Here is a 26,245-nt window from a genome sequence, read left to right on the forward strand (position 1 = left end):
TTGAGCCATGACTCTCAGCATTTTTCAGACCAAGCCAGAAAGGAGGAAGAAAAAGCCACCTAACAATTGTGAACCTCATGAAGATGTCAAGTGAAAAGATGAAGAGATGCAGGAAGAGAAAGGAGTACCTTAGCTTTACTTTTAATTCATGTTGAAAGCCTTCAATTTGCAGACTAAAATTTAGATATGAAATGCTATTATTCTCTTCAGTTCCTTCATTCTGAACTAGCCTTTCCCACAGTGGACAGCTATTCAGTCCAAGAGAGGACTGATGCTAAAATCCTTTGGTTCTGATCACTTCTGAGTGAATTTTTCAGTGTGTCAACAGATAATAACCAGATGAGACGAAAACCAGCCACAGCTTGTAGAAACCATTATCTCCAACATATTACACACATCTGCCTTTGCTTTTCTGTTTAATCTAAGTGCAATAATAATAGAGGCCAAGAAAGAACTCTGATGAAATAGGTCAAATCAGTCATTCAGTCTGATAACTCTCTACTGATAGTGCTCATGCCAAGTTCCTCAAAGGGCAACTTAAAACAACAACAGGCATAAGCAATTCTGTAATATTAGATAACAAAGAAAAACATCTTTTGGTTCATGCCTTTATTGGTTTTTTTTAATTCTATTTGGACTCCTAGCCCTATAAACATTAGGTTAATTTAAGGACAGTTTCTATTCAATTTCATTCAGGGTCCAGTACTGAACTTTGGAAACAAAGATAGTAATGTCTTTATCTTCCAGGGCATATGGTCAAGTCCAGAAGTTTCCTAGCATTGCTCAAAATATATTAAACCATTTATCTCACATTAGATGCAATCAAATACCTTTAGAAATATTCTGAATCAAGACTTCTACCACATGAACTTCTGCGAGTGAATTTATTGAGTAAATAAATCCTTACGAGACCTCTACAGAATTACTGTTTTTCATTTAAATTGGGTTCCACTATATTCCCAAAGAGGGTCAAAGAAAGAGCCCCAAAGAAAAAGCCCCATGGCTTTTCTGTATTGTGCCATTAACACATGCTCTCACTTCTGCATTTCTACTTACTAGGTCTTTTACTATGATTATTATTATATATATATATACATACACAATTTTTTTTTCTTTTTGGTGCAGTTAATTTAACCAAATAAAAGCAGTAAGACAAAAAAAGCAACACCCAAAGCCCCCTCTGAATGTTTGTGTATATCAGCTTTTCATGCTTAACTTTGAGAAGACGACTAGTTAATAGCTATACCATTTAAACTACAAATTATTTGTGGAGATAAACATCCAAGTTGCAAATAAGTTTTTTTTAACATGAGTAGTTGAAAGAAAATAATGTAAAGGGCTGGGTAAGAGCTGTCTGTGTCTTTTCTTGGAAAGAAAGAAATGGAGCATGCTGAGTTATGAAATTTTAGTTGTGTTGTAAATTCTGTATGTGTGAACCAGAAACAGTATTTGGATGGTCAGAGAATGCTCAGTTTCTAGCTGCAATTATTTTGGTTTCAGAGCTACTGCACAATGCTAAACAAACCTTGCAGATTCATGGTGTTCCTGACACAATATAAATCTCAGTCTAATATCCAAAACGTGATTTACATCTCTACTACTTCTCCCATGCAAACAGCCATTTATATTATGCATCTGTTCTACTTTCAGATAGGAATTATACATTAACTACCTTTACTGGCAAGTTTAGATATACAAGCTTATGTTCATTCTTAATGCAACAGAATCTTTCCAGGCTCTTGCTTTCATTAATTTCTTTTGACTATTACCATTTTAAAGAGACATTAATTTTCTCTGCTTGAAAAACAAGAGAAATTCCATACCTTCTATGACTCTGACTTTGTTCCTTTACGTGTTTAAATTCTAGTATCCGAAATACTCATAACTCTCTCAGAAATAAAAATATGACTGGATGGGGATTTCTGAAAGCTCCCAATACTCTATTCCCATTGAAGTCACTGCTAGTTTATTCCACACTCCTGTGAAATGAGAGCTTAGGCAGCACTGAAGCCTGATTTCATCCTGTAATGTTTCCATAAATGGACTTCTAGGTATACACAAAATCTATTTTTAATCCATAAGCACTCAATAACATCACCAGTGTGGATTTGCTCTATGCCTATATTCCCACTTGTGAGTTTCCCTAATAACTGTTGAACCTGTTGGCTAAATTGAGGATAAAGCCTCAAAGGTATTTCAGTTCTGTAAGCCTTCTGAAGACTAGCAGGAAAAGAGAGAGAAGAGAGACTGTAATAATGTCTCCCAGGGAGCTGGGAAGAGCCTCATCCTCCCTCTTCAGCAGTCAGTCCAGAGGGAGAACATTATGGCATGCCTTAACACTGGGAAAAGTTTAGAATGCAGCTCACATTCACAGAACCACAGAATAATGGAATCACAGAATCAACTGAGTTGGAAGGGACTGACCAAGATCAAGGAGTACAACTCCTGGTCCTGCACAGGACCATCCCCAAGAGCCACAGCATGTGCCTCAGGGCATTGTCCAAACACTTCTGGAACTCTGTAAGGCAGCCTACCAATGAGGTAAAAAGCCTTAAGTTTGCAATACTTCAACAGTACAAAGTATTACACTTGATTTGAACAAAATAAATTATGCTTAAGCCTTAACACAGTAAGATTTGGACATTTTATATCTGCATTTAGGTAATTTAAGGAAGAAAATGCTAAAACAAATTAGAAAAATATTTGGGATTATTTACTTTGCTTCTTATCTTCCGATCAACAAGGGAACACAGTATCTTACAACACGTGAGCAGCAGATGGGCAGCAAGTATCTCCCACTACACAGTGTGAGGTGCAGAACACAGGCAGGAGTCAGTGGCTACATGCACTACAGCTGCTCCAGGGAGGAGGGCTGCAGGCGCAGATCTTTCAGTCAGTGCTATGCCTGAGTGGGTTTGGTCAGGAAGACTTAGTAGAGGGAAAGGGAAAAGATCTGGTTGAGCAGTGAGACAAACACAACTAAAAAGACTCAGAAGGTAGAGAGGTACTGGGCTCAAAATATGTAAATTCGTGTTTGTACTTACATGTTCGTGCAACTAGACCACACCCAAAGTATAATCCTACCAATGTTACCACAACAAGATTTATGATGTTCTTTGCAGCATTCAATCAATCCTCTTTCCCTCCAGCACTTTCAACTCTGCAGCAACACCTGGCTCTATTTTTGTGACTATGTACCTTCAACCAAGTGCGGCCAAGAGCTGCTTCCTTACAAGCAGTGATTTCAGACTCCGCCAGAAACCTCTGATAAATTCATTCTCCATGAGTCAGACACTAATATACCATTATAAGGTCTAAACCAGCTGACAGGAGTGAGCTGTATTAATCTCAGTTGACCTCTGTACACATAAAAAATTGCTAACATAAGATCTTGTGAAGTATATGCTGGCCTTAGTCTATTGAATAACTGCCTGAGATCCTGGGGAAAAAAAAAAAAAAGGAAGCCAAATCTAATCCTAAATCTTCTCATACTCCAACAGTAGTGTCAACCCTCCACATTTTATCCCAGAAGCATTGGTAGTCAATGTTTATTCTTGAAGCTTGCATTTTGCAGAGTAATGGACTGTTACGACTTACTAGTCAGAATATAACTACATATTGTCATTGCTCATCACTCTGAAGAAATCTTTAGTCTTATCCTAAAAATGCAGCATTTTGAATAGATCTAGAAGATCTAAACCATGTTTCCCAGAGAGCAATAAAACCAGAAGTATTTGCAGGTAATTCTGTGAGTTTGCTATGCTAGTGACCTACTTGCCCTAGACTTGCTCTGAGAACAAAAAGAAGACACATGCAGAAGGTAATTCATCCCACCTGAAGGCAGACATCTAAAACAAATGGGATGAGCAGTTCTCTGCAGGTGCCTTTCTCTCCCCCTCAATTGTAAGGGAAGCTTTAGCAAGATGTCCCATTTTTCAAACCACCAAAGTTTTTTAAAATGAACTTTTTTTCTCAACCAGTTGCATTTCAGCCTCCTTTAAAAGGAAAGGCAGACTGAATGTAAATGTAAATGTGTATAAATCCCTTAAGCACACAGCAAACCAACACACAGATACAGATGGCTGTACATACACATACACACACCTTTCAAAGGCCAGCAGCCAGGACCTGAGATGCAGTGACTGACTTCATGACAGATTTTCTGATCTGTTGTGGAGATAGGCAGATGGACTGAATCACATCTGAGATTTCAGCTCAGTTCTAAAGGTACAGGTAGGAAGCCTAGCTTTATCTCTTCGTTTTATTCTGAGTTTTCATTTTTATTTTTTGAGATTGCTTGTTTTAAAAGAATATTTAAAGACCCCTATTGCTCGTTTTAAAAGAATATTTAAAGACACAACCATCAAGAACACACTATCTGCAATTAAATATAACTTAGCACAAGATCAAGCAGTTCTGCTCGCCAGGAAGATGAGCTATGTTTAATAATATTTAAATCTATTTTGTCTCATCATACATGTACTGTGCAGCCTGAATTTTATGATTTTAAGACCTCAGAGAACATATTCATAATAAAGTTGTTTTGACTATAGTAAGCTCCATTTATACAGGAATTAGAATTAAATTAAAATATCTATATCTCAGCATTTTAAATAGTTCTCAGCTAAGAAAAAACACCTAATTGTGTTGAAGATATCAGAAGAAGAATTGCCATAACATGTTTGACTTAGTAAAAAGAAAATTTGCCTGTTAATTAACTCCAACTGCTCCTATTCACCAATAGCAGCCATATTTCTGAAATGATTCATGGACCCAAAAATAAAATGAAAATTTAAATCTTTTCTAAAGCATCTGTGCAGGTGCGTTCCTATTTTTATTTTGGATGTTTTTCTCTGCAGTGCTGACTTTGTACATTTGGGTTTTACTTATGGACTGAAAGAGAAAACCAGTTATTCTGTTTGTGATCTGTTTGGTCTGCGGACTTTAATAAGCCCAAACTAACTTCTCAATTTTGAGTGAACTGAACAAAATGAATAATGAATATTTACTCTACAACTTCAGATCAATTGAAAACAGGAATAATGAAAGCAAAATTTCTGTACAGTAGCAATTGAAGACTGCAGATTTTGAAAAAAAAAAAAAGAAATGCCAAAACTATCATCCAACCTACTGTAAATGTGGTCCATACTGATATTTAATGAACTGCATCTGACTGTGCTATAGTTGCAAAACTTGGGCCGACCTCCAGAGATAAAAATAGTTCTTCACTTCCATACATAATTAAGAAAACAGCAAAATTTCACATAGAATTTAACAGATTTCAATGAAAGCCTTTTACAGTTATCCAGTAACGTGTCTTTCATTTTGCTAAGTATGACATTTTGCTCACAATTTCAAATAAGCTACCATAATTTCAAATGGGTTTCTTTTTCAAGCTAGGTAGCAAATGTTTTTTATTAAGAATGTTTTTATTACACAATGGAGCCCTAGGTAAAAGAAAAGAAAATTTTGCAGATTTCATGGAGATTTGTGCAGAATAATCTGCAGTGTAGCAGCACCACCAGCATTTAGTTTGCAATGCAACAGATATAAACAATACAGAAAAAGTAAACAGACCTTCAAAAAGCTACTAATTTCATCAACACCATATCATACCAACTCTTCAAAACAAGAGAGGATTAGAAAGATTTTCATTGAAATATAAACCAATATTATATCTAAGAACAACACATTTAGTATTGTAGCATTAAAGTTTTATGTCCAGGTAAGTCCAAAACTGTAGAAGCAAAAAAAGGCATGACCTGCTTTTCAATGTCTATCAGAACAATAAGAAGTCCTGCACAGATTTTAAATAGAAGGTTGTAGGGCCTGTTAACAAAATTGTACCATTTTGGCACCTGAATTCAGAGTTAGGTCTCAGGAACTGAGAGATCAGCATCAGCTTGAGACCATGCATACCACCAGGGATTGTGAGCCTAAATGAATCTATAAAACTTTGCACTGATTTGAGAGAAATCCTAACTACATGTGACATATAAACTTTATCATTGGCTGACAATGTCACTCGGTCTGTCAGGAATTCTTTGCAAAACAGAGGCGAACAGAAAAGGATTATTCTGAAATTATTCCAGCAGAAAGAGCCAAAGGAAAAAAAACAAAATGTTACAGCACAGACACTGCCTATTATCTTTGTAATGCTCTATGGAAACAGGTATTTGCACTAGAATCAAGCAAGACTGCACGCTGTTTGATCACCTTTCCACAGACAGACTAGCTGCTATGCACACACCGGCACAGGAACCAACTCTCTTAGACAAAGAGGATGTGGAAGAAGGTGGCAGAATATGGTTAAGGTCTTAAAACTGGATCCTTTAGAGCACTAGAAACCAGAGAACTCCAGAGAATCAGTAAGACTTTCACTTGACATCCCCAGCACTGGCATGATGAATGCAAGCCTCAATCATGTTGCAGCAGAGGACCTTTATGAGGAGCTGTCTGAGGTATTCCTTTTTCAGTTTAGGAATTACTGGAATAAATATAAGGACAGAGACAGTAATCACTAAAGGATAATAAAAGAGTAACTCACAATTTACATACTTAAAATTAGACAGAATCAGCTGCTGTCCCAGTATTGACTGAGTGATCCTGATGGATTTATGAGACACTATGCTAGATACTCTATTCCTCAGTCAAATGTTTCTTTGCATACAGGACAGCATTCATACAGCAAATCTAGAGTGGAGCACACATTAATACATTCCCTCTCATGTTTTCTGTAATGTTCCTTTCATACCACAAGGCAGAAAAGCCATAATTGTTATATTTACTATTCCTTCTCTTCTCTACTGAAAGTCAAATATGGGTTGATAGAGTATGAATGTGAAGATACCAGTTATTACTGAAAAGACAGCCCTCAAGCCACAGTGGCAATAACAGCTTCATTATAGTTTGACAACTTTTAGCAAAGATGTCTAAAAATTGGCAAATTTGAGACACTAATCAGTGTACTGGGGAAATTAGTGCTAATTAAGTTATCTGAGTACCTGAACTTTCACAACAGAAAAACTGTAAAATAGATTAGCATTTTATTTACCATTCATTATCAAGAGGTGAGTTGCAGCTGAAATCACACTACATTAATAAGGTCACAATTACAGTAAATTACTTTTTTGCAAATTGAATACAATCACACAATGCTTAAAATTCCATTATTCCCAGTCATGGGGACAAGGTGAAGACAGGATCTACACCTAGTGTCCATTTTTCACAGGAAGTAAAAATTGCATGTATTGACAAACAAACGCACAAAATATATATATATCCCACATGAGGCGCACATGGACAGTCTCTCCCACACAGCTCTTTGAGGAATACAGAGACTGAACACATAATTTATTTTTCATAGAATCATCTAACCATAAATTGGTTGGAATGGACTTCTGAATGTCATCCAGTCCAATCACCCTGCAATGATCAGGGACATGTTTTTCTTAGCCAGAGCTGCAGTACCACATGGAGGAACTGGGAAAGGTGAAATCTGGCAATATCTCAGATTGCCTGCTGACACAGGGCTAAGATGAGGCTTCAGTGATACGGACACAGGAGTGAGCCCCTTCCAGGGCACACTGAAACAAGAGGATGCCCTTCCACATTCACCAGCGAGACATGGAGCTGTCACTTCAGCAGGAAGCAAGGAGGAGTCTTGGCACACTATCCAACTTCTCTCTGCCTTCCCAGTCATTTACAACAAGCCCTCCCCTTCTACTGCACTGTGTTGGTACAACCAAGGGAAGATTATCTGGGGAAGTGAAGCAGGGCTGATGCTCCTTCATCTTCCTTATGGCACTCAGTACATGGCTGCTGATGCACCTGGCTGAACATACAGGATTTTACCCTTTACTCCCACTGTGTCTGGCCCTACAACGCATCTAACAAAAAATCCCAAAACATAAAAACTGCCCTTACCACCACTACCACCACAAAAAAAGCTTCAAGATTTTTAGTCCATCTGTTTTCTTTATTTTGAACATTTAACAAGGCTGCATAGTCAATTCGGCTTTATACCTAATGTGGTTTTGAATTTCTTTTTTTAAAAAGTATGTTTCAGGTTAAACCCACATGTTCAGTGATCTGACAGTGCTTTTATTTTTTGGGGTTTTTTTATGTCCTGGCAAAAACCAAAACGAAAATATCTCTGATGCTTTCATTCTTTCTCGCTGCTTTCCTTAGCTTTATTTTAAAAGCAAATATTTATTGAAAAGTTTGTGAGAGCAGTGCTTTGTTTTGAATACAGTAAATGTGGGGATTTGACAGGTTCTAGAAATCCTGAGCTTCAAGTATTGCCAGTCTATTCTCAATTTTCTTTTTCTGAGCCCCAGATGTCAGCACCAGTCAGTCAAAATTTACCAGCTTTTTAACAGAAATGCTGTGCATACGTGCATGAAAAAGTGGACATTCTACGTGAAACTATTCAGCAGTCATTATGGGTAACATCTCTTTGCTGGTGCCCATGATAAGCAAGCACAGTGTGTGTCTTAGGTAGCTCTGACAGGGGTTCAGCCAAGCCCCCAGTGGAGCTCCCTGGGTTTCCTGGCGTCAGCTCTTTCACCAGCCCCACTCATGCCCTGTGAAAAGCTCTGCCAGCTGCTGCTGCACACACAGGAACCTCTGGCAAAACCAATTTAGAGAACTGCCTGTTTTCACGTGCTGGCAGCAGATCCTCCATTTTATCTGGCAATTTTAAGCAACTTTTAACTGGAAAGAACATCAAGTCAGCAAGATAATGATAATATAGTGGAGTTCATAGTGGTTTGTCTTTTAACAACAGGCTTTGTGTTAGCTACAGTAACTATAAAATAAGAATTGAAAAAATCTACAATCTTGATTTATAATAAATAACTGAAGGAAATGCTTCTCTCCCAGCTTTGGAAACAGAAGGGAAGGAGAAGTTGCATTAGGTGACAAGGCTGGGTACCTCCCTAGAATGAAGCAAGGCAGCTCACAGTATTTTTGTTCTGGTTTGGCCAAATACCTTTGAAGCTACCTGCAAATACCTTTTTGAAATTGATGTGCTAGCAATTCGTTGTCAAAACTGCAATGACATGTACTTAAATTTGCAATCATTTCACTATAAAAACATATACAGAAATAAATTTTGTCTCACTTCTGATAAGAAAAACAGGTGACACTTTTTCCCTTGCCTAAGGTAAACTTGAAAAGCAATCTGCTTGACAAGGTTTAACTTTAGATCCTGCAAAGGTTGGTGATGGCACAAAAGATAGCAGGAGAATCAGGAAATGGCACGGTCATTGGAGACAAATCCTGAGACGAGATCCCTGTACAAAAATAAAAGGGAGCTCCTGCGAGCCTTGAAAAATATCCTGCACACATTGATAAAAAGGCCTTTAAAGTCATTCTTCAAAAAAATAAACTGAACTGACATATCCAGTCATTGTGATTTCTTCTTCGTGACCTTCCTCTATATCCTTATGCACTAGATGAAACCAAACCCAGAGAACAAAAGTGCAAAGTAACAAAACCAGAATAATAGCTTTCCCTGTTTTGTTCCAGGGTTTCTTCAGAGAAGAGACTGCTATTTAACTCCCATGTCACTGAAGTCATATTCAGGCAAGCATGTGAAAACCAAGATATTTGACTTTTATGCAGGACATCACACTGTCATTTTGTGTAATTCTTTGTTCCCCAAAACTGGCTATTCACATGCCCTCTTATTTTACCTCATGTACGGCACATGGCTCTCAGTCTGCAAAAACAGTGGCAGCTCTGAGCAGGAACGTAGACAGGAGGTAGGACAGCACAGACGGCAAGGCCACAGCATTTTAAGGATGGCTGCACCCTGGTAAGGATCTCCAGTCTTTGCCCATCCGTGGCTGTGGGTGGCACTTCTGCCTCTCCAAGCTGCCCGGGCTCAACCCTGACACTGAAACTAAAGGTATTTACATGCAGTGATTCTGCCTGCAGGAAAATATTGTCAAATGCATGTACACTGCCCAGGAAAGGCTTACTGTGTGTGCTGTGACTGGTGAGGAAACTGGGGAAAGAGCAAGGAACAGCCATACTGATCCACTTCTCATCCTCCTTTGCTTGCCAGTGTGGAACAACACAGGTACAGGATCAGTCCTCAGATGTATGCTGAAGTATAGCATGAGGTTCCTCTGTGGTGCAAACAAGTTTATTTCTGGAGTAATGCTTGTTTCTATGTTGTCACATGGCCAAGAGAATTCCTCATTTCTTTAAATCTGTTGGGAGGCAAGGCTGTATGTATGGAGATCAAGCTTCGCCATGCAGGTCCCAGAACAGACTCAAGACACCCTAACATTACTCAAGGCTTCTGCAAAGATGTGGTTGTCACTGCAGCCACTTCTCAGCGGCACCACTCAAGACACCCAGAGTATGCTGTAAACAGGGCATGTGCGCTGGCAGAGAACTGACCCTGGAGGTTCAAACGCTTGCACAGGCTAATTATGTAACAGCAGACCACACACATACTAGGAGCAGCCAGATCACTGCTACATATGATGCTAGACTTTTGTATTTTGCTTAAAAGAAGAGTTTAATTTTGCAGGATCCTATAAATATCAGGAACTGGTGAGAAATGTATATCATGTCAATAAGCTCTCCTGGGTGATAAGTATTAATTCCAAACAAAAATAAAGCCAAGCTAGGTACAGATCTGTCTTCTTCAATTAGGAGGATGAAAAAAAAACAATCCCTTTCCCCTTCTCACAATTTCAAAGACATCTTACTAGAGTAGCTGTGATACATGCATACCTGGGGGTTTGGGAACCCCAGGTCACACCATATGGCCAGCGACTAAGCAAACCAGCATCCCCCTGTGCAAACTGCCAAACATTCAGAAGCATAACAAAGCAATGTGAATGTGGCTGACAGAGCAAGGGAACAGACTTACAACCTGATCTATAAAGCGAAACAGCGCCGTAACTTTGGGGTTTCTATCAATTTCAAAGCAGAAAATTCCCTGTAGGCTTCTGCAAGGAGGTCTTAAACCCTTTTACTGACATCTGGATGTGTGAGTGAAATCACTCCTATCAGTGATTATCCCTGCTGTGGAATCATGATTAAGAAGCTGCATTGGTCCATCTCCACAAAGAATGCCAAGGCATTATCACCACCTACTTGCTGTTCTCACTCAGCATTACTGCCACCGGTTTGCTAAGGCAAAGGATTTATCTTTCAAGAAAACTGGCTGAAAAATTAAGGGCAGAAGAGTACATAAAGGGTTTCTAGATCCCACAGTACATCTGGTGATCAACATTCTGTGTATCTATTTTTATTCCTTCTCTCTAGCCAGTCTGGGTCTCTGCTTCATCCTCAATCCACTTTTTCTGAGTCACATCAGTTTAGAAATACATTCAACTATGAGAAAAATCTTTTGCAACTGATCCAAAAAGAAACAATAACAGAAAACCCCGCATATCACATTTGGAGCCTCTTTAAAAAACAAACAGAAACAATGCAAGACACTGAAAAATATGGACAAGTTTCCTTACAGTCTTGTTTAGAAGCTAAAGTCACTTGTAGGATATCCTGTGTGTGACACATAAGGCAGTCAGTATAGGACAAAAAGAAACTGGACATTTGAATACAAGGCTTTGTTCTGCATTTTTGCTACACAATCTGTAACTACATCAGTTACCCCTCCATCTCTATCAGTGCAAAGGATTTGTTTGGTTTGTCTCAGTGTATGGACACTAACCAAACATCCTACCTTTGATACTGTACACAAGCCCCTCACTACACGAAAGAAAATGAGGGGCTGAGGTACGTCCAAAGAGAAACAAAACTCAGGAAGGGTCTGGAGCACAAACCTGACAAAGAGTGACCAAGGGAACTGGAGATGTTCTGCCAGGAGAAAAGGAGGCTCAGGGGGACCTTATCACTCTCTGCAACTCCCTGAAAGGAGGGTGCAGCCAGGTGGGGCTTGATCTCCCAAGTAACAAGCAATAGGACAAGAGCAAGTGTCATTAAGCAACACCAAGTGAAATTTTGATTGCATATTAAGAAAGATTTCTTCACTGTAGGGGCTGTCAAACACTGGGACAGGCTACCCAGGGAAACGTTTAAGTCACTACATCTAGAGGTATTTAAAAGATGTGTAGATGTGACACTAAGGGATATAGTTTAGTGATAAACTCAATCTTAGGGTCTTTTTCAAATATAACATTTCTATGAGTCTTTGACTGTATTACAAACTCATCAGTGAATTCCTATGCATTTTATTTTATCTTGTATTAATTTATGTGTGAACTGTGTGCCAGGCCTTGCCACAAGAAGTGCTGATGGAAGTTCTGTCATTGATTTTAGTGCAACAAAAGTCAAGATGGCTATTTTTCAAGTTTTTCATGGACCTAAGTGCTTAATAAATAGTTTTACAGAGTCTCAACATCATCAAGTCCCAAGGCACAGCAAGGCTAAAACACATGGGCATGAAGTTTGAACAGACAGTAAAAGTTTGTCCTCCTCCACCATCTCCAAATACACAGAGCTCTAATTAACAAAGCAGAAACATGGGATGTTGGCCTTCACAGCGTGGGATACAGATCAAAACAGAAACATGAAACTGAAGATTACTCAAGTACAATAGGAAGCTCAAGATCATGGAGCATTTATTCACTACCAAAAATATTAGAGCCAAACCCAAACTCCCAAGAGAAAGTATCTCCAGTTTCACACAAAACAGGACACTTCCTTAGCTTTGTAAACAGGAGACTGATTTGAAACAAACTGCAAAACTCTATGCAATCCAGTACTTCAGCTAAGAGAACATCCCCAGAAGCAATTATAAAAGTGCTCTTTTTTATCCAAAATGTGGTGTAATGTAATCAACCTCACAGATACAATTGCAGGAATTTTGGAGGCAATTCTTCAATACAGTTTGAATCAACTGACTAAAAGATTACTACTAAATTTCCCTGCATTAGTGGGCAAAGTCTTACTACAGAGAATGCCAACAGAGAGCCTTTGTGGTATTTCTTAGGACTCCTTTAGTGTTCTGATGTCAAATCCCTGCAGGTGCATAGAAGCCAGAGCAAGCCAGGGCAGCCCTTCTTTGGTGCTGGGATCATGCTAAAAACTTTTGAGAATTAAAATCATTGAGCTGGACTCATTCTTGGTCCCTTCCAACTAAACGTATTCTGTGATAGGCGAATATCTATTTTGCTATATTAGAAGGTATTCTAAAGATGAAAATTATATTTATTCTGCAAATGCAGAGCTGGCAGAAGTGCTCACCAAGCTACATTCCACCATTTGCCAATAGTCCTAGCAAATCTGGAAGGTCCAGTTAACTGGAGGTCAGCAAATGTGACACCCATGAGGGCAATGTCATAGCACAGCTAGTCCACAGAGTGTCATCACACAGAACATGCATGACAACCAGGGTATCAGGCCCAGCAGCATGGCTGTAGGAAAGGCAGGTCCTGACTGACCAGCCTGATCTCCTTCTGTGACCAGGTGACCCACTCAGTGGATGAGGGAAAGGCTCTGGATGTTGTCTGCCGGGACTTTACGTAATGGGTTTATCTTGACTGGACGCCAAGTGCCCATCAAGTCTCTCTACCACTCCCTTCTCAGTGGGACAAGGGAGGGAAAGTAATATAGTAAGGTGGAAAACAACTTGTAGCTTGATATAAGGCACTTCACTAAACCAAAAAAAAAAAAAAAAAAACCCAAAAATTTGGTGTGTATAAACAAAGAGAAAAAAAGTTTATTCTCTACTTTCCATCAGGGGGTGATATCCAGCTACTTCCCAGGAATAAAAGTTGCAGCTCATGTAGTGATTGCTCTGGAAGGCAAACACTGAAAAATAACAAATATCCCCCATTCGTCCTCCCTCCTTTAGCTTTTATATCTGAGCTGATGTCATATGGTATGGAATACCCCTTTTGGTTAATTTGGACCTGAATTTGTGTCCCATCCCAGGGCGTTTCCTACTCCCAGCCCCTTGAGAGGGGCAGAATATCAGAGATGGCCCTGATGCTGTGCCAGCACTGCTCAGCAGTAGCCACAACACTGCTGTATCATCCACACCTTTTTAAGTACCAATGCAAACCACAGCACTGTGAGGGCTGATGTGGGAAAATTAACTCCGTCTCAGCCAGTCCCAAGGCACTTTAGTAAAGCTTCTGACACCATATCCCACAGAATTATCCTGCAGAAAACAGATGCTCATGGCTAGGAGAGATGCATTGTTTCCTGCATAGAAGACTGCCCTATTATCCAGGTCCCGAGAGTGGTGCTGAATGGAGTTACATCCAGCTGCTCACAAGTCAGTTCAACAGAGTTCAGTCCTGCTGAGTATCTTTATCGATGCCCTGGATGAGAGGAGCGAGTGCACCCTCAGCAAGCCTGCAGATAAAAGCAAGTTGGGCAGGAGTGTTGGCTTGCTGCAGGGTAGGAAGGCTCTGCAGAGGGATCTGGACAGGCTGGAGCTACGGCCCAAGGCCAACTGTAAGAGTGCTGAGTAAACAGCTGGGCTTGCCGGTCTTGGAGGTCTTTTGTGACCTAAACAATTCTATGATTCCTAATTTTGCAAATACTTGGTATACTCGTTTCATAAAAAATATACAGTTTTTTTACTCACCTCATTTACATATAAGCTATTCCAGCTTTCTTATTACACTGTCCTGTGTGACTTGAACCCCTTGACTTTAGCAGGATTATGAAGATGGTCAAAGTTAAGCACATGATGAATACTACTGCACCAATGATCTGTGAATTTTCTATTTATGCCTATTCCTAGATGTTTTATGAAACACAACATCTCTGTGGCAAAACGGTGGTAAAGAACTCCCAACGTTATTTTAGATTTTCAGCGCTGTTCAGTTTCTACAAATCAGAGCAATACAACTATTAAGTGTTCTCTTCCAGCCCTTTAAGAATTAGCTGGCCTAATTCAGTTTCACAGTAATATTTAAAAAAGCCCCAAATGAAAACCAAGAAGTTTCGAGAGACTGAAGAATTTATAGTGTCTTACACTATGATATACATCTGCCTGATAAAACATATTTCAAGTTCCTTTAGAGAATTCCTCTATACTGCTTGCTGGGTTGGAATTCTCATGCAATATGCTTTGATATTTCAGTCCAAACTGTTAATTATACAGATAAGAGACACCATCAAAGTCAGATAATTGTAGACCTAAGTGCATTACTGCAGGGACATTATTAATGCCTTTTTTTCCAAACTGATGAAGCCTGAAATACATATTTCTATAAAAAATCTAGAAAACAAGGAAATAAAGCCTGTAACAACCAATTTATTTTGGCCATTTTACAGTTGACAAAATTTTATGTTACCAGAGTTCTCTAAAAAAATGTATACAAGCCTATTATAAAATAACTCAGTAAGTGCATTCCAAAAGTGACGTTCTAGACCACTAGTGATACCAGAGACACTTCATAAAATCATAGAAACATACAATCACAGAATCATGGAATGGCTTGGGTTGAAAGGAACCTTGAGGGTCATCCATTTCCAATCCCCCTGCCATGAGCAAGGACACTTTGCACTAGACCAGCTTGATGAAACCCCTTGAACACTCTCTGTGCAACCACATCTGGCCCCACCACATCCACAGGAAAGAATTTCTCCTAATACCACAGAATCATAAGATGGCTTGGGTTGGAGGGGACCTTAAAGCATCTAATCTAAACCTATCCTCTTTAAAAAACCAACCAAACAACAAAAAACAACACAATCTTCTCCCCGGACAGACACTTAACATTTGTTTGGTGAGAGAATACCGCCCAAATTACGATACACTTTTCCCTGTGATTAGGCATCAGCCAATACAGGGAAGAAGAGTTAATGGCATGCATCCATTTGGACTGGGCCTTAAAGAGCCAAAAGCTGTGGGCAGTTATTCAGAATTGTAAAGTACAGTTTTTTCTTTGTATTTTGGTGGTACACAAGCAAAGCAAAGTTTGAAAATTCCAGGTTTTTTGGATTCATAATGAAAACCACAAGAGCGTGGAATCTTATCATGAATCATCTGATGTTATGGTTTCAAATCCACATCAGAAGATACTGATTCCATGGCTTTCAGTTGTTTATACACTGAAATGACCTGACACTATGCTGTCTGTTCTGTTCTGTCTTTTCTTTGAACTCTGGAGTTTGAAGTTTAAAGTATGTATGGTGATGCTTCGTCTGAAGATACAGACTAGGCATACTTCCCTATACTAAACAGATGTTTATTCAATAACTGATAAGAAAAAGCATGTGATGTTTCAGTTAGACATTATATAGTAAATAATATTATTTAGCACTTTTTATGTTCTACTTTTCATCTCCGAGGACACATCAACAACCAAAACAGGAGAAACAAAATACCAGACTTCTTGTAATTAGGTAGTATTACCTGCACACTGCAAACTGGGAAACTGAGTCAAAATAGCACAATGGAAGCATCTGGAAGACCTCTGTGTTATTCTGATGAACTTCAAAGTACTTAGCTTAATAGCATTAATAAACACTCTAAGTGAATACCAGTACTTGTGCTATAAATGTCGCTGGCACCTCCAGGACACTTTAAAAAATTGATTAGTGCTATACTGGACTGCTGAGTCATCAGTGACTGTCCTTCAACTAGGACAAGAGGATGTCTGGTAAGCAAGTTATTTATATTCTTAATATCTTCAGCAGAAAGTACTGTCTGGTTAGGTTTGGTAGTCATTAAACAGCAGTTTTTGTATGAGCTGCCCTCCTCCATAGATGTCTTATCAGATCAACTTCAGTCTTAAGTAAGAGCAATTACAAATAGGCCAACTTCTTTTAGTCTGAAAGAAGAAAGGTAATACTGAATCATGCACACTACAAAGGTTTGTTTTGGCCAGAAGCAAGACCAAGCCTTCATATTAAACTCTGTGTATACAGTACCACTGGACCTGGAACTCCAAGGGTTGCTTTTTTTTTTTAATAAAATGTGCAGGTGGTCTTGAACTTCCTAAGATATTTTTTGAAGCTGAATAGGCCTCATTTCCTCTTCTCTTTTAATTTCAAAATCTAATAATCATGATCGTTAATCCAGAGCACAATATTAAACTACTTTTATCTTTGCTGTGTGTTTTGAGAGAGACTGTTGAAACACATTTACCCCAATGTACTGCATGCTCTCAGATCCATTCTGTATTGTCATATCTGCAAATATTTACAAAGCAAAAAATACTGTCTGACTCAGCAACACAACTCACATGTCTTTCATGCTGTTCCATATAATTGCTTCAGACCAAAACAACACAAAAACACCACTGCGAATTACAAAAGACAGAAATACTATTAGTGGCCTACAGCCAACTGTGGTCTAAGCATTTGCTTGTGAGCCCGTCACATGCATGCAACATTTGGAATACTGCTCAAAACCTCCGGCTGTACAAATATTATGGACCTTCAGTCAAGCAACTCAAGCAACAGTTTCATTTGAGTAAAATCAGGGAGATCAGCAGCTGATCTGCTTTAAACGTTGCAACACCACACCAGAACAAACCATCCTTTGCAGAGAAAATTCCCAAGATAGGGAGAGAAGAGAGCAAGGCAGCAGCATGCTAGGGGTCTGCACTTCAATGAAGTCTGTGACCTCTTCAGAACGTCCGTAACATCCACTCAGGAATTGCAGAAGTGTCTGACTTTGGCATGGGCACATCCACTGCAGACTGCAAGGCCCACATGTCCCAGCAAAGACGAAAAGTAGGATGTAATTACACATATATCTGCCACCTTCCAACAGCCCCAGTCTTAGTCCACCTGGTACCCACAAAGATCAATCACTACAAGTTGCCTCCACTAATTTTAAAGGTGCAAAGCTTAATCAGATTGTTAAATTATCACAACTAGAAAGACAGCAATTAACTAATCATTTCAAAGGCTTGTTCTCTTCATCACTCCAAGAAGCAATTTCACCACTGGAAGTCTTCTGAGGCGTAAAACACCCATCACACTGCCATTAATATGAAAATTTTATTTATATTAGGGGTTAGTGATTTTTTCATTGACTATACAGAGACGATCAGTGTAATACACATTTTGATGTTCTAAGTATGTAAGTTTTCAATGAAAAAGCTTGTTTGAAGTTTGAGCTGGATGCAAGCTTGCTTAGACATATTCAGAGATGGTCTCAGTTCTACGAAGATGGCAGGCTAAAAAGTCATGAATCTTGATAAAACACAGAATAATTTTAAAGAATGAAACACAAATAACAAAAATGTACTTTTATTGCAAAAACATACTTTTTTTTTCTTTAATGAGATTAAATTTGACTACTGTATCAGAAAGAACTGCAATTCTATCCTGCTTCCCGACTCAACATTTGCATTATAAGAAAAAATATCCTCCACCTTCTCTAAGTCCTCTTTCAGGGACTAGGAAAGGAATAAAAAATATTATTAATACAATATGGCTCCAAACTTTAAACAAAAACATCTTCCTAAATCAACTGTATACCCATTATATGCATTGTATACATGCTGGAAAATAAACACTGGCAAATACAGTCTTGGAAATGGCTCAAGGGCCTGGGTTTTTGAAAAGAGTTTATAAAATATATAACTGCTGTCAACTGGAAGATGTTAACTTCAAGACTGATGTTAACTCTGTTCATTCACAAGGAGAACATCCTGCATTCCGTCGTCGAAGGTGGTGCACGGCAATGTGCAAAAGCAAGCTCTCCCACGTGAGGCTGGAACATTCCAGGCTGCTCCCTGGCCAAAGGCCCATCACTCTTCCCAAACTTCAAGTCCAGTGCTGCAATTCACCTCTAGAGTGAATTTCACTATTTCTCTATGCAGTCTCCCTGTTCGCTCCCCGTGGGGCCACGGCACACGACCACGTTCACGGGAGGCACCTGCGTCCCGCACTGCCGCTCTGCCGACCCTGGCAGCACCTCGGCTGTCCAGGACATCCCCTGCCGGCAGCTCCCGGAGGGAACGCAGGGGAGCTCAGGCTGAAAACACCCTTCCCACGCTGTCCGAGACCCGCTGCCGCCCTGAGGGGCGCGCACCATCCCCGGCCAGCACAAGGGACGAGGCCAGTCCTGGTGGGGCAGTGCCCAGGGAAGCACCAAGCCCTGGGCTCAGACCCTCCGGCAAGGAAATCCCCTAACCCGGCGAGCAGCACGCCGACAGCTCTCAGAGCAGTCGAAGGCGGCGAGGCCGTGGCAGGGCTGGGAAATGATCCCGCTCCCGCCAGGGAGCCCTGGGGCGACGGCAGCGCCCCCGACACACCGCCCCTGAGAGCCCCCGCAGCGGCGCCGGTGCGGCCGGAGCCGCCACGAAGCGGGCCGCTCGTCCCGCTCTGCCCCGCCGCCGGCACATCACGGGCACACGGGCCATGGGGTGCCGAGGGACGCCCGGCGGGGCCCGCCTGGGCAGCCCGGACCGAGCACTCCGCGTTGTCTGCTCCCCCCGAAGCCCGGACGGCACGCTGGGGATACCGCCGACTCCCCGGACACCTCCTCGGAGTTGCCCCGAGAAGTTTGGGACGGCCCGGAGGTGCAGCCGCCGGGCAGAGTCGCTCCCTCATCCCACACACCTCCCTCCTGCCACCTGGCCACACGCTCCCGGACCGGCCGCCAGGACCGGAGCCCGGGGACCGACCCCACGACCTGGCTGAGCCCCCCGGGACGGGACCCCCCGGACCAACCCCAGTCGCCCTCTGGGCAAGCGGCCCTCGCTGCTGGGACGGGGCAGCGGCAGCCCCGAGGCGCGCTTGAGGGCTATCCCCGCAAAAGCAGTCCTTGGGAATAAATAAAGCAGCAGGACACCTACCATCTCGCCTGATGTTGGAAGCCCGCAGGGCTTTTATAGATCCGCTCTGGGCAGGGGCGGTGGTGCCCTGACGGCTGCAGAAGTTCGCACAGACGACGGCGTAGAGCAGGAGGAGGATGAGCAGTTGCATTGGGACCAGTTGCGAGCGGGACCGTGTCTCTGCGAAGAAACGGGCTCTCCTCTCCCGCCGAGGGTGCTTCCCTCGCTCGTGTTCTCTTCCCCCTTACCGGACTTTTTGATTGTTGCGGGTTGCTTGCGTGTTTGGGGGAGTTGTATGCGGGGGGCAAAAAAGGCACGATCCCCGTAAAAAAAGCTCAAAACCCCGGAGCACGCGAGGCAGCGGTCACCGCCGCCGCGCTACTCTCCGAGCTGCCTCAAAACTTCCTGCATGCTGAACTCTCGGCTGCCCTTCTGGGCCGGCCAAACTCGGCAGAGGTGCGCAGCGCCCGGGCCGGGACCGCCGCCCACTCCCCTCGCCCAGCACGGCCGTGCCCCGGGAGCAGGCGGGGGCTGCCGCAGCCGCGCTCCCCCGCGGCCGCCGCCGGGCTGCACCGCGCCTCGCACCGCCCCCGGGAGCCGCCGGAGCCGCCGGAGCCGGGGTCTGCAGCGCCGGGAGCGCCCGCTCTGCGCGCCGGGGGAGGAAAGGGGGCCCGCGGGAAGGGGGCGGGAGCGGTGCCCGGGCCCTCCCTGCGCTGCCGGCCGCGCCGTCCCCACTCCGGGCAGAGTGGCAGGAGGGATGGTGCGGGGAGGGGGCTGTCCCCGGTGCGGAGTGAGCGCTCCCGGCGACTGGATAGGACGGGAACTGTGTGCCAAGGGCTCTCCGCCAGCACAGGGGCCGCGCACCCGGCGGTCCCGTCACCCTCGGGCCCGCGGTGGCCGCGTAAAAGTCATCGCTGGGCCGAATGCCTCAAATCTCCGAGCTGTGCCAGGGCGGGTGGGAAGACTTAGTGGGACAACTGGGGAATAATCCGCAGTTGTCCCTGGGAGAAATATATGGGATTCTCCTGTCATGCCAAGCACTGTCCAAAGCTTTTAATAAAAAGTTACTTCTTACTAATTTAGACCCTCATTAAATTGGTTCTGGCATTAAAATATTGTATTACTGCCTGGAAGAGTTTAGGTCTAAACCAAAGGTATGTGAGGGTTGTAATCAGATTGCTAGTTTAATATTCTTTTTCTTTCCATTAGTTGCAATGAAAATAATCAAATGGAAGATGCAAAAAACCCCAAAATAAAAAAGAACCCGCTCAGGTTTTAACAGTTCTCTAATAAATTTTTCCCTACTCAGTTTATTTCTTACAACACTTTATGCAGTCTTAGCCAGTCTAACAGACGGTTATATGCTGCCAGATCTTTAACAACATGAAACATACGTCATTAGCAGAAGAATGTCAATATGGTGCTGTATCAGGAGTCTTGGACGAGTCCTGCTACACTGTGAGTTCTGCCTCTGGCTGTGTGAAGCATTTTCTCCAAGAGCATGCTAGGATGACAATGGGACTGAAACATCTTGTATGTCTTAGGAAACCAGTAGGGTGCAATTCTGTTATGCATAATTCATGCTCCTTTATCCCTTTCATGTTCCCCAAAACTGACAGCGAACCTAATCCTGCTCCCATGTGGTAGATAATGGAAAGACTCCAACAGTGCTTCATTTGTGAGCAGATGTGACTATATTTTAGGTGCCCATTTCAGGGGGGAACTAGTGAACAGAGGGAAGGTGGCCAATTCAATCATCCTAATAGAAACAGAATGTCAAATAGAGGACACAGAATGAATGAGTATGGGGGAGCCTGGGAGATGTTCTCTCTTCATCCAGTCAATGGGTCTGCCGCTCCAGTTACCTTACAAGGTAAATGCCGGAAAATGCCAATAGAATCCCTGCTCCCCAACTCTCTTCTGACATTTACCACAACTTGTCTTGCCTTTCTTAGTGCCTTCAGGCTCTCCTTCTCTTTTAGATTTGGGATGCTGGAATCTGTAATTGGTTCTCTTTGGAGAAGTGGCCATTTTAATGTGGAAGAGAAAGAACGACAGATTACCTTCCAGCCAAAAGTCAGACAAAAGATGTTTCGACAGTATCTGAGCAATTGCTCAATTCAGTCAAGAAATGGCAGTATTTCCCAGGTTGTTTCTCTTTCTGTATTGAAATTCATCCATATAAATTTGCTTATATAAAATTCATATGTCTTCCCAAGACCTGGGTATAGAGACAGTCTCTCTGGCCCCATGCCTTGCTGTCTGCAAAGGTCCAACTTTAACAGAAGAGTAAAAGAGACTTTTGTCTTTAACAGTCCACAGCTGTTTGGCTGACATGCTCCCTGGCTTGATAGAGACTGTAAGTTGAAACTTCCTCAAGCTGACCAGGGCACAGAAGTGAGCTTTCCTCAGCACTTTTTTTCTTTTTCATTTTTAAGAGTACATACTGTTTTGGTACATAAGATGAAATTCCTGTTTATGTAGCAGAGATACCTGGTTGCTTAGAGACTTCTCAAGCAAACAGCATGAGGCCTTATCAACTAGGCAATGATGGATACAGGCAAGTGGATTCCACCACCTGTGGCTTTGATACCTGCTAAGAGGAGCCCTATGTAACTAATATCATATGCTCACTGTACATTTCTGTTTCTCCCTGTACAAAGCATGGGATAGTGCCACTCTGTTCTTAAAGCAAAACAATATTTCTCTAGTAGACAAGTCTCTTTCTCAGATCAGAAAACAGGGAATAACATTGTGGGGTCCAAAACAGAGGCCTAGCTCTATGAATTATCAAATATTTATTTTATCCCTAGTATCAAAAACCCTCCAGATTTTCCAATTTGATGTACAGGTGGACAGAAAGATTTTGGGACAGAGAAGCAAAATGCCTCTAACAGTCTACCAAAGCAAACATGCATTGGTAGACTGTTAGAGGAAAGGCCTGCATTCCTATGACTGTTGCTACAGCTTCTACAGTTCACTTTCAAAACCACTAGACTAAATAAAAGACAGAAAAATATCTTTATAATAAGGTGTCATAGAACCCTCATCAAAGAGAGAGAAGTTTGGATTCTACTCAGACAGTTTTATAAGCATATCACTGGGTCTTTGCTTTCTGGCAAAAATTGTAGCACATTGGCTAATCTGCACTCTAAGTGCTTGGAATAATTTAAAGCATCAGGTGGCTTCTATAGGAAGACCTATACCAAGTCATGGTTGCTGCATAAAAAGACACGCTGATGTATAAGTGTGAAATCTAAGTAATTATAGATTTGTCAGCTCAATTGGGATCCTAATAAAAAAGTCTTCACAAAAAAGTTAATTAATAGAAATTAAAAACAAAATAATATAATTGTGTTCTAGCAACCTGGAAAATCTTATCATGCCAACTTGGAAATCTGGATGACTAGCAGAATAGCATCCAATTATGGCTTTCATAACATACGAATTGGTACTGCATGATTTGAATCATATGAAATGAAAGCCATGCATACTAAGTGTTTTCAAAACTTCTTAAATGACAGGCTTAAAAATGTTTATGAAAAAGGGGAAAATTATTAAATGGATTCTCTTTGAGAGAGTGCCACTTAGGCTAATTTTTTACTTCTGCACTGGTTTACACTTGTAGGCACACAGTCTGTGGTGATTGGGAGTGGGGCTGCAGCCAAGCCTCTTCCCCAATGGGCTACAGCTGTGAAAAGCAGGTGAGCAGCATTGGAGGTCATGGGACAGGGAGTGCCCAGGTGCACTGACCAGTCAGGGAAGGGAACAGAGGGCACACAGGTGCAATGCATGAACAGGGGTATAAAAGGTTGGGCTGAAGAGCAATAAAGCCTAGACCACAAAGCTTTTTGGAGTAATGTGCTGTTGCTCTGTATGGGCAGGTGCTTTCTGAAATTGTATGGTGCTACTCTGTGTACAGTGGCTGTCTCTACTGTGACATATGCTGTGACATGCCTTTCCAACAACAACCTGTGAAAATTGCAGCTATTACTGATGACTATTGAAGATGACAAAAACTTTGGGGGAGTAACAATAGGATGGTTTATAGTGTTGGTGATATATTGAGGCAGATGTGTAGTTACTGGATATAAGTGTAAAGCTGAGCCCTGGCCCAGTTTATGCATCAAAATAGCCACTGGCAGCACTTCCCAGTGCCTGTGGCATCTACCTTACCTTGTTTTAGTCCCCTGAAAGTGCCTGGTGTTAGCCAGTTGCAAGTTTCTCATTGTTCATGGAGAGAATTGGGTTCCATCAGAGGATCCTCTAGCCCAGAGGCTTTAGGCAGTCGTGCTGGGGTGGTTTGGCAGGTCCAGTTTCTTTCCACTGACTATGAAGAGAGTACAGGGGGAAAATACATTCATAGTTATAGGATAGTGTTTAATTCTAGAAAGCACTGATGCAGAAAATAATGATGGGGGTAGATTATCAAGAAAGTAAATGGGCTGTAGCCATCTCTGTTATCATTTTTGACTGGGAGATGCTCCAGAGTAATACAGTTTGTCTGTGGAGCTCAAAGCACTGTTTTTCCAGAACATTTGAGCTATGTTGATTAAGTAGCAAAATCCAAGATATCTGTGAGTTTTCTCTGGGATCCTTGAATATTTATTTTAAAAAGAAAATATCAGTTAAAGTAGGGGCATTATGCCTTTTTCTGTTATTATTAGACTGTTGCCTGAAGTTCCTATGAATAAAGTCTTAGAAAGGATCATAATAAAGTGAGAAACACTGAGAGGAAAACCACAGGGTTAGCTGGAGGTTGAGAAATATGCCACTCAGGGAAATGCTTAAAAAATCGCAAGCCATTTAACTTGTCAAGGAGAAAATCAGAGGGGTCACAGCTACCTCCCGGAGGTAGGATATTGATCCTAGAAGGCTGTTTTGTCTAGTGGACAATGACATATCAAGGTGAAAGCTGGAGACAGACAAATTAAGGTTAGAAGTAAAAGGCACATTTTTCTCTGTGGAAAGCTATGGAGGTATCAAAGTTCTTCACCACTGAAAATCTGAAAGGCAAGATTTGATGTTTTCCTAAAACCAGTCAAGTGGTTTCAAGCTGTGCTTAGGAACTCTTGGGGTCTATTGATCACTTCTAGAAAGTCTGTAAAGGCAAGAGAGGAAAGCGTGTTCATATCTTCTATACTACAAGCCACAGATAAATTTTTAAGTTATTCTGCAGTTTCTTGGAAAACCACAACTAAGAAAAATAAACCTCCAAAATTAATTTCAGGCACTGTGATTTTTGTTATATATGAGGGCAATGACCTCATCCCCTAGTTTATAATCTGTGACAAAGATGTAAGAATGAGCAGAGGTACATAGAGTAGGATGGAGAAAAATCTCAAAATTGCTGAAATATCTCTTAAGTAAACAACTGTAACCATGATGGAAGACCAAAAGAATGTAAGGAAAATTAGACCAAAGCCATTATATGTCTGGACTTGGAAAACATGGGCAGAGTCATGTGTTACTAAGAAAATTGCTCCAGGCACCATGACATCAAGAAAAAAAGTGCAGCACAGCGATCTATGGCCAGATTTACTACCTGAGCCTGCAGGCAGTGATTCGACAACACAGACAGAAAATCCCCAGAGAAACTGATCATTTTAGGTGACCAGACCTATAAAACACAAGCTCAAGCAGTGCTGTCTGGTGTCACTACAAATGTAGCATTGATTTGTGGAACCTCATGTTAAAACACTGAATATTAGATCTGGGCCACAGACCTGCTGTTTGTCCTCCTCCAGCAGCCAGCTGTGCAAGTCACTTGTCTGGCCCATTCTTGAGAACAGCTGCAGGCAGGTTTGATTTATCCAGTCTCTGATTTTCCTTTTTGTGCATGCACTGCTACAGGATGCTGGGCCCTTCTCCCTTACATATATGTGCTTCTGGTCCCAACTCTTAAATGAATTTTGCTGGCTTTATGTAACTTTTGGACAGTTTTCCACTGCAAATGTTGAGAGAAATATTGCACCAACATGCACATAGGAAGGGGAGAAAAACAATATCCCAAGCTGAACATGCTGATATATTAAATTTTGAGAAACTGTCATGTCACTCAGACTGTTGCCCTGGTACCTAGATACAGTACCAATTGACTTCTAGTGTGCATGCAATATTCAGAGTCATGCTTTCAAAAACTGAATATAATCCACAATGAAATAGGAAATGTTGCCTTCCTGAGGTCAGGTAGGGTTTTTGCCCACGATTTATGTCAGTGGAACCAGCATTTAGACATAAATTCAGGTTTAAAAATACTGGGCTATGTTTTCTCATAAGCTTTTCATAATAAGAAAGCAATGGCTTCAAAAAGACTGTATTTCTTCTGTAGCCCTGTTCCCAGGTTTGTAGATTTAAAGCTGAAGAGACCTTTCTGACATAATATAGATTGACTTCTTGCATTAATAAGCTAAACTGTTTTGCTGTCTGACCTCCTACTTTGCTTAAAAATGTGGTATCTTTTAGAAAAAGAAAAGATCAAAACTTGATTTTAAAGTAGGAAA

At 41.6% G+C, this 26,245-nt stretch overlaps 1 protein-coding gene across 4 annotated transcripts in view; it reads right to left on the reverse strand.

Moving 5' to 3' along the window:
* PDGFD (platelet derived growth factor D) overlaps nt 1-20,199 on the reverse strand; it is a 137,997-nt gene extending 117,798 nt beyond the window's left edge. For 3 of the 4 annotated variants that reach the window (XM_063148926.1, XM_063148924.1, XM_063148922.1), the window contains exon 1: nt 19,764-20,199. In XM_063148926.1, the coding sequence (XP_063004996.1) occupies nt 19,764-19,893 (130 nt within the window). In that variant the 5' untranslated portion in view covers nt 19,894-20,199. The remainder of the gene's footprint in view (nt 1-19,763) is intronic. The other variant, XM_063148925.1, reaches the window with a different exon arrangement.
* Nucleotides 20,200-26,245: the final 6,046 nt, after the last annotated feature.

This window comes from Melospiza melodia, chromosome 2, assembly GCF_035770615.1.
Source record: "Melospiza melodia melodia isolate bMelMel2 chromosome 2, bMelMel2.pri, whole genome shotgun sequence".
Lineage (NCBI taxonomy): Eukaryota > Metazoa > Chordata > Aves > Passeriformes > Passerellidae > Melospiza > Melospiza melodia.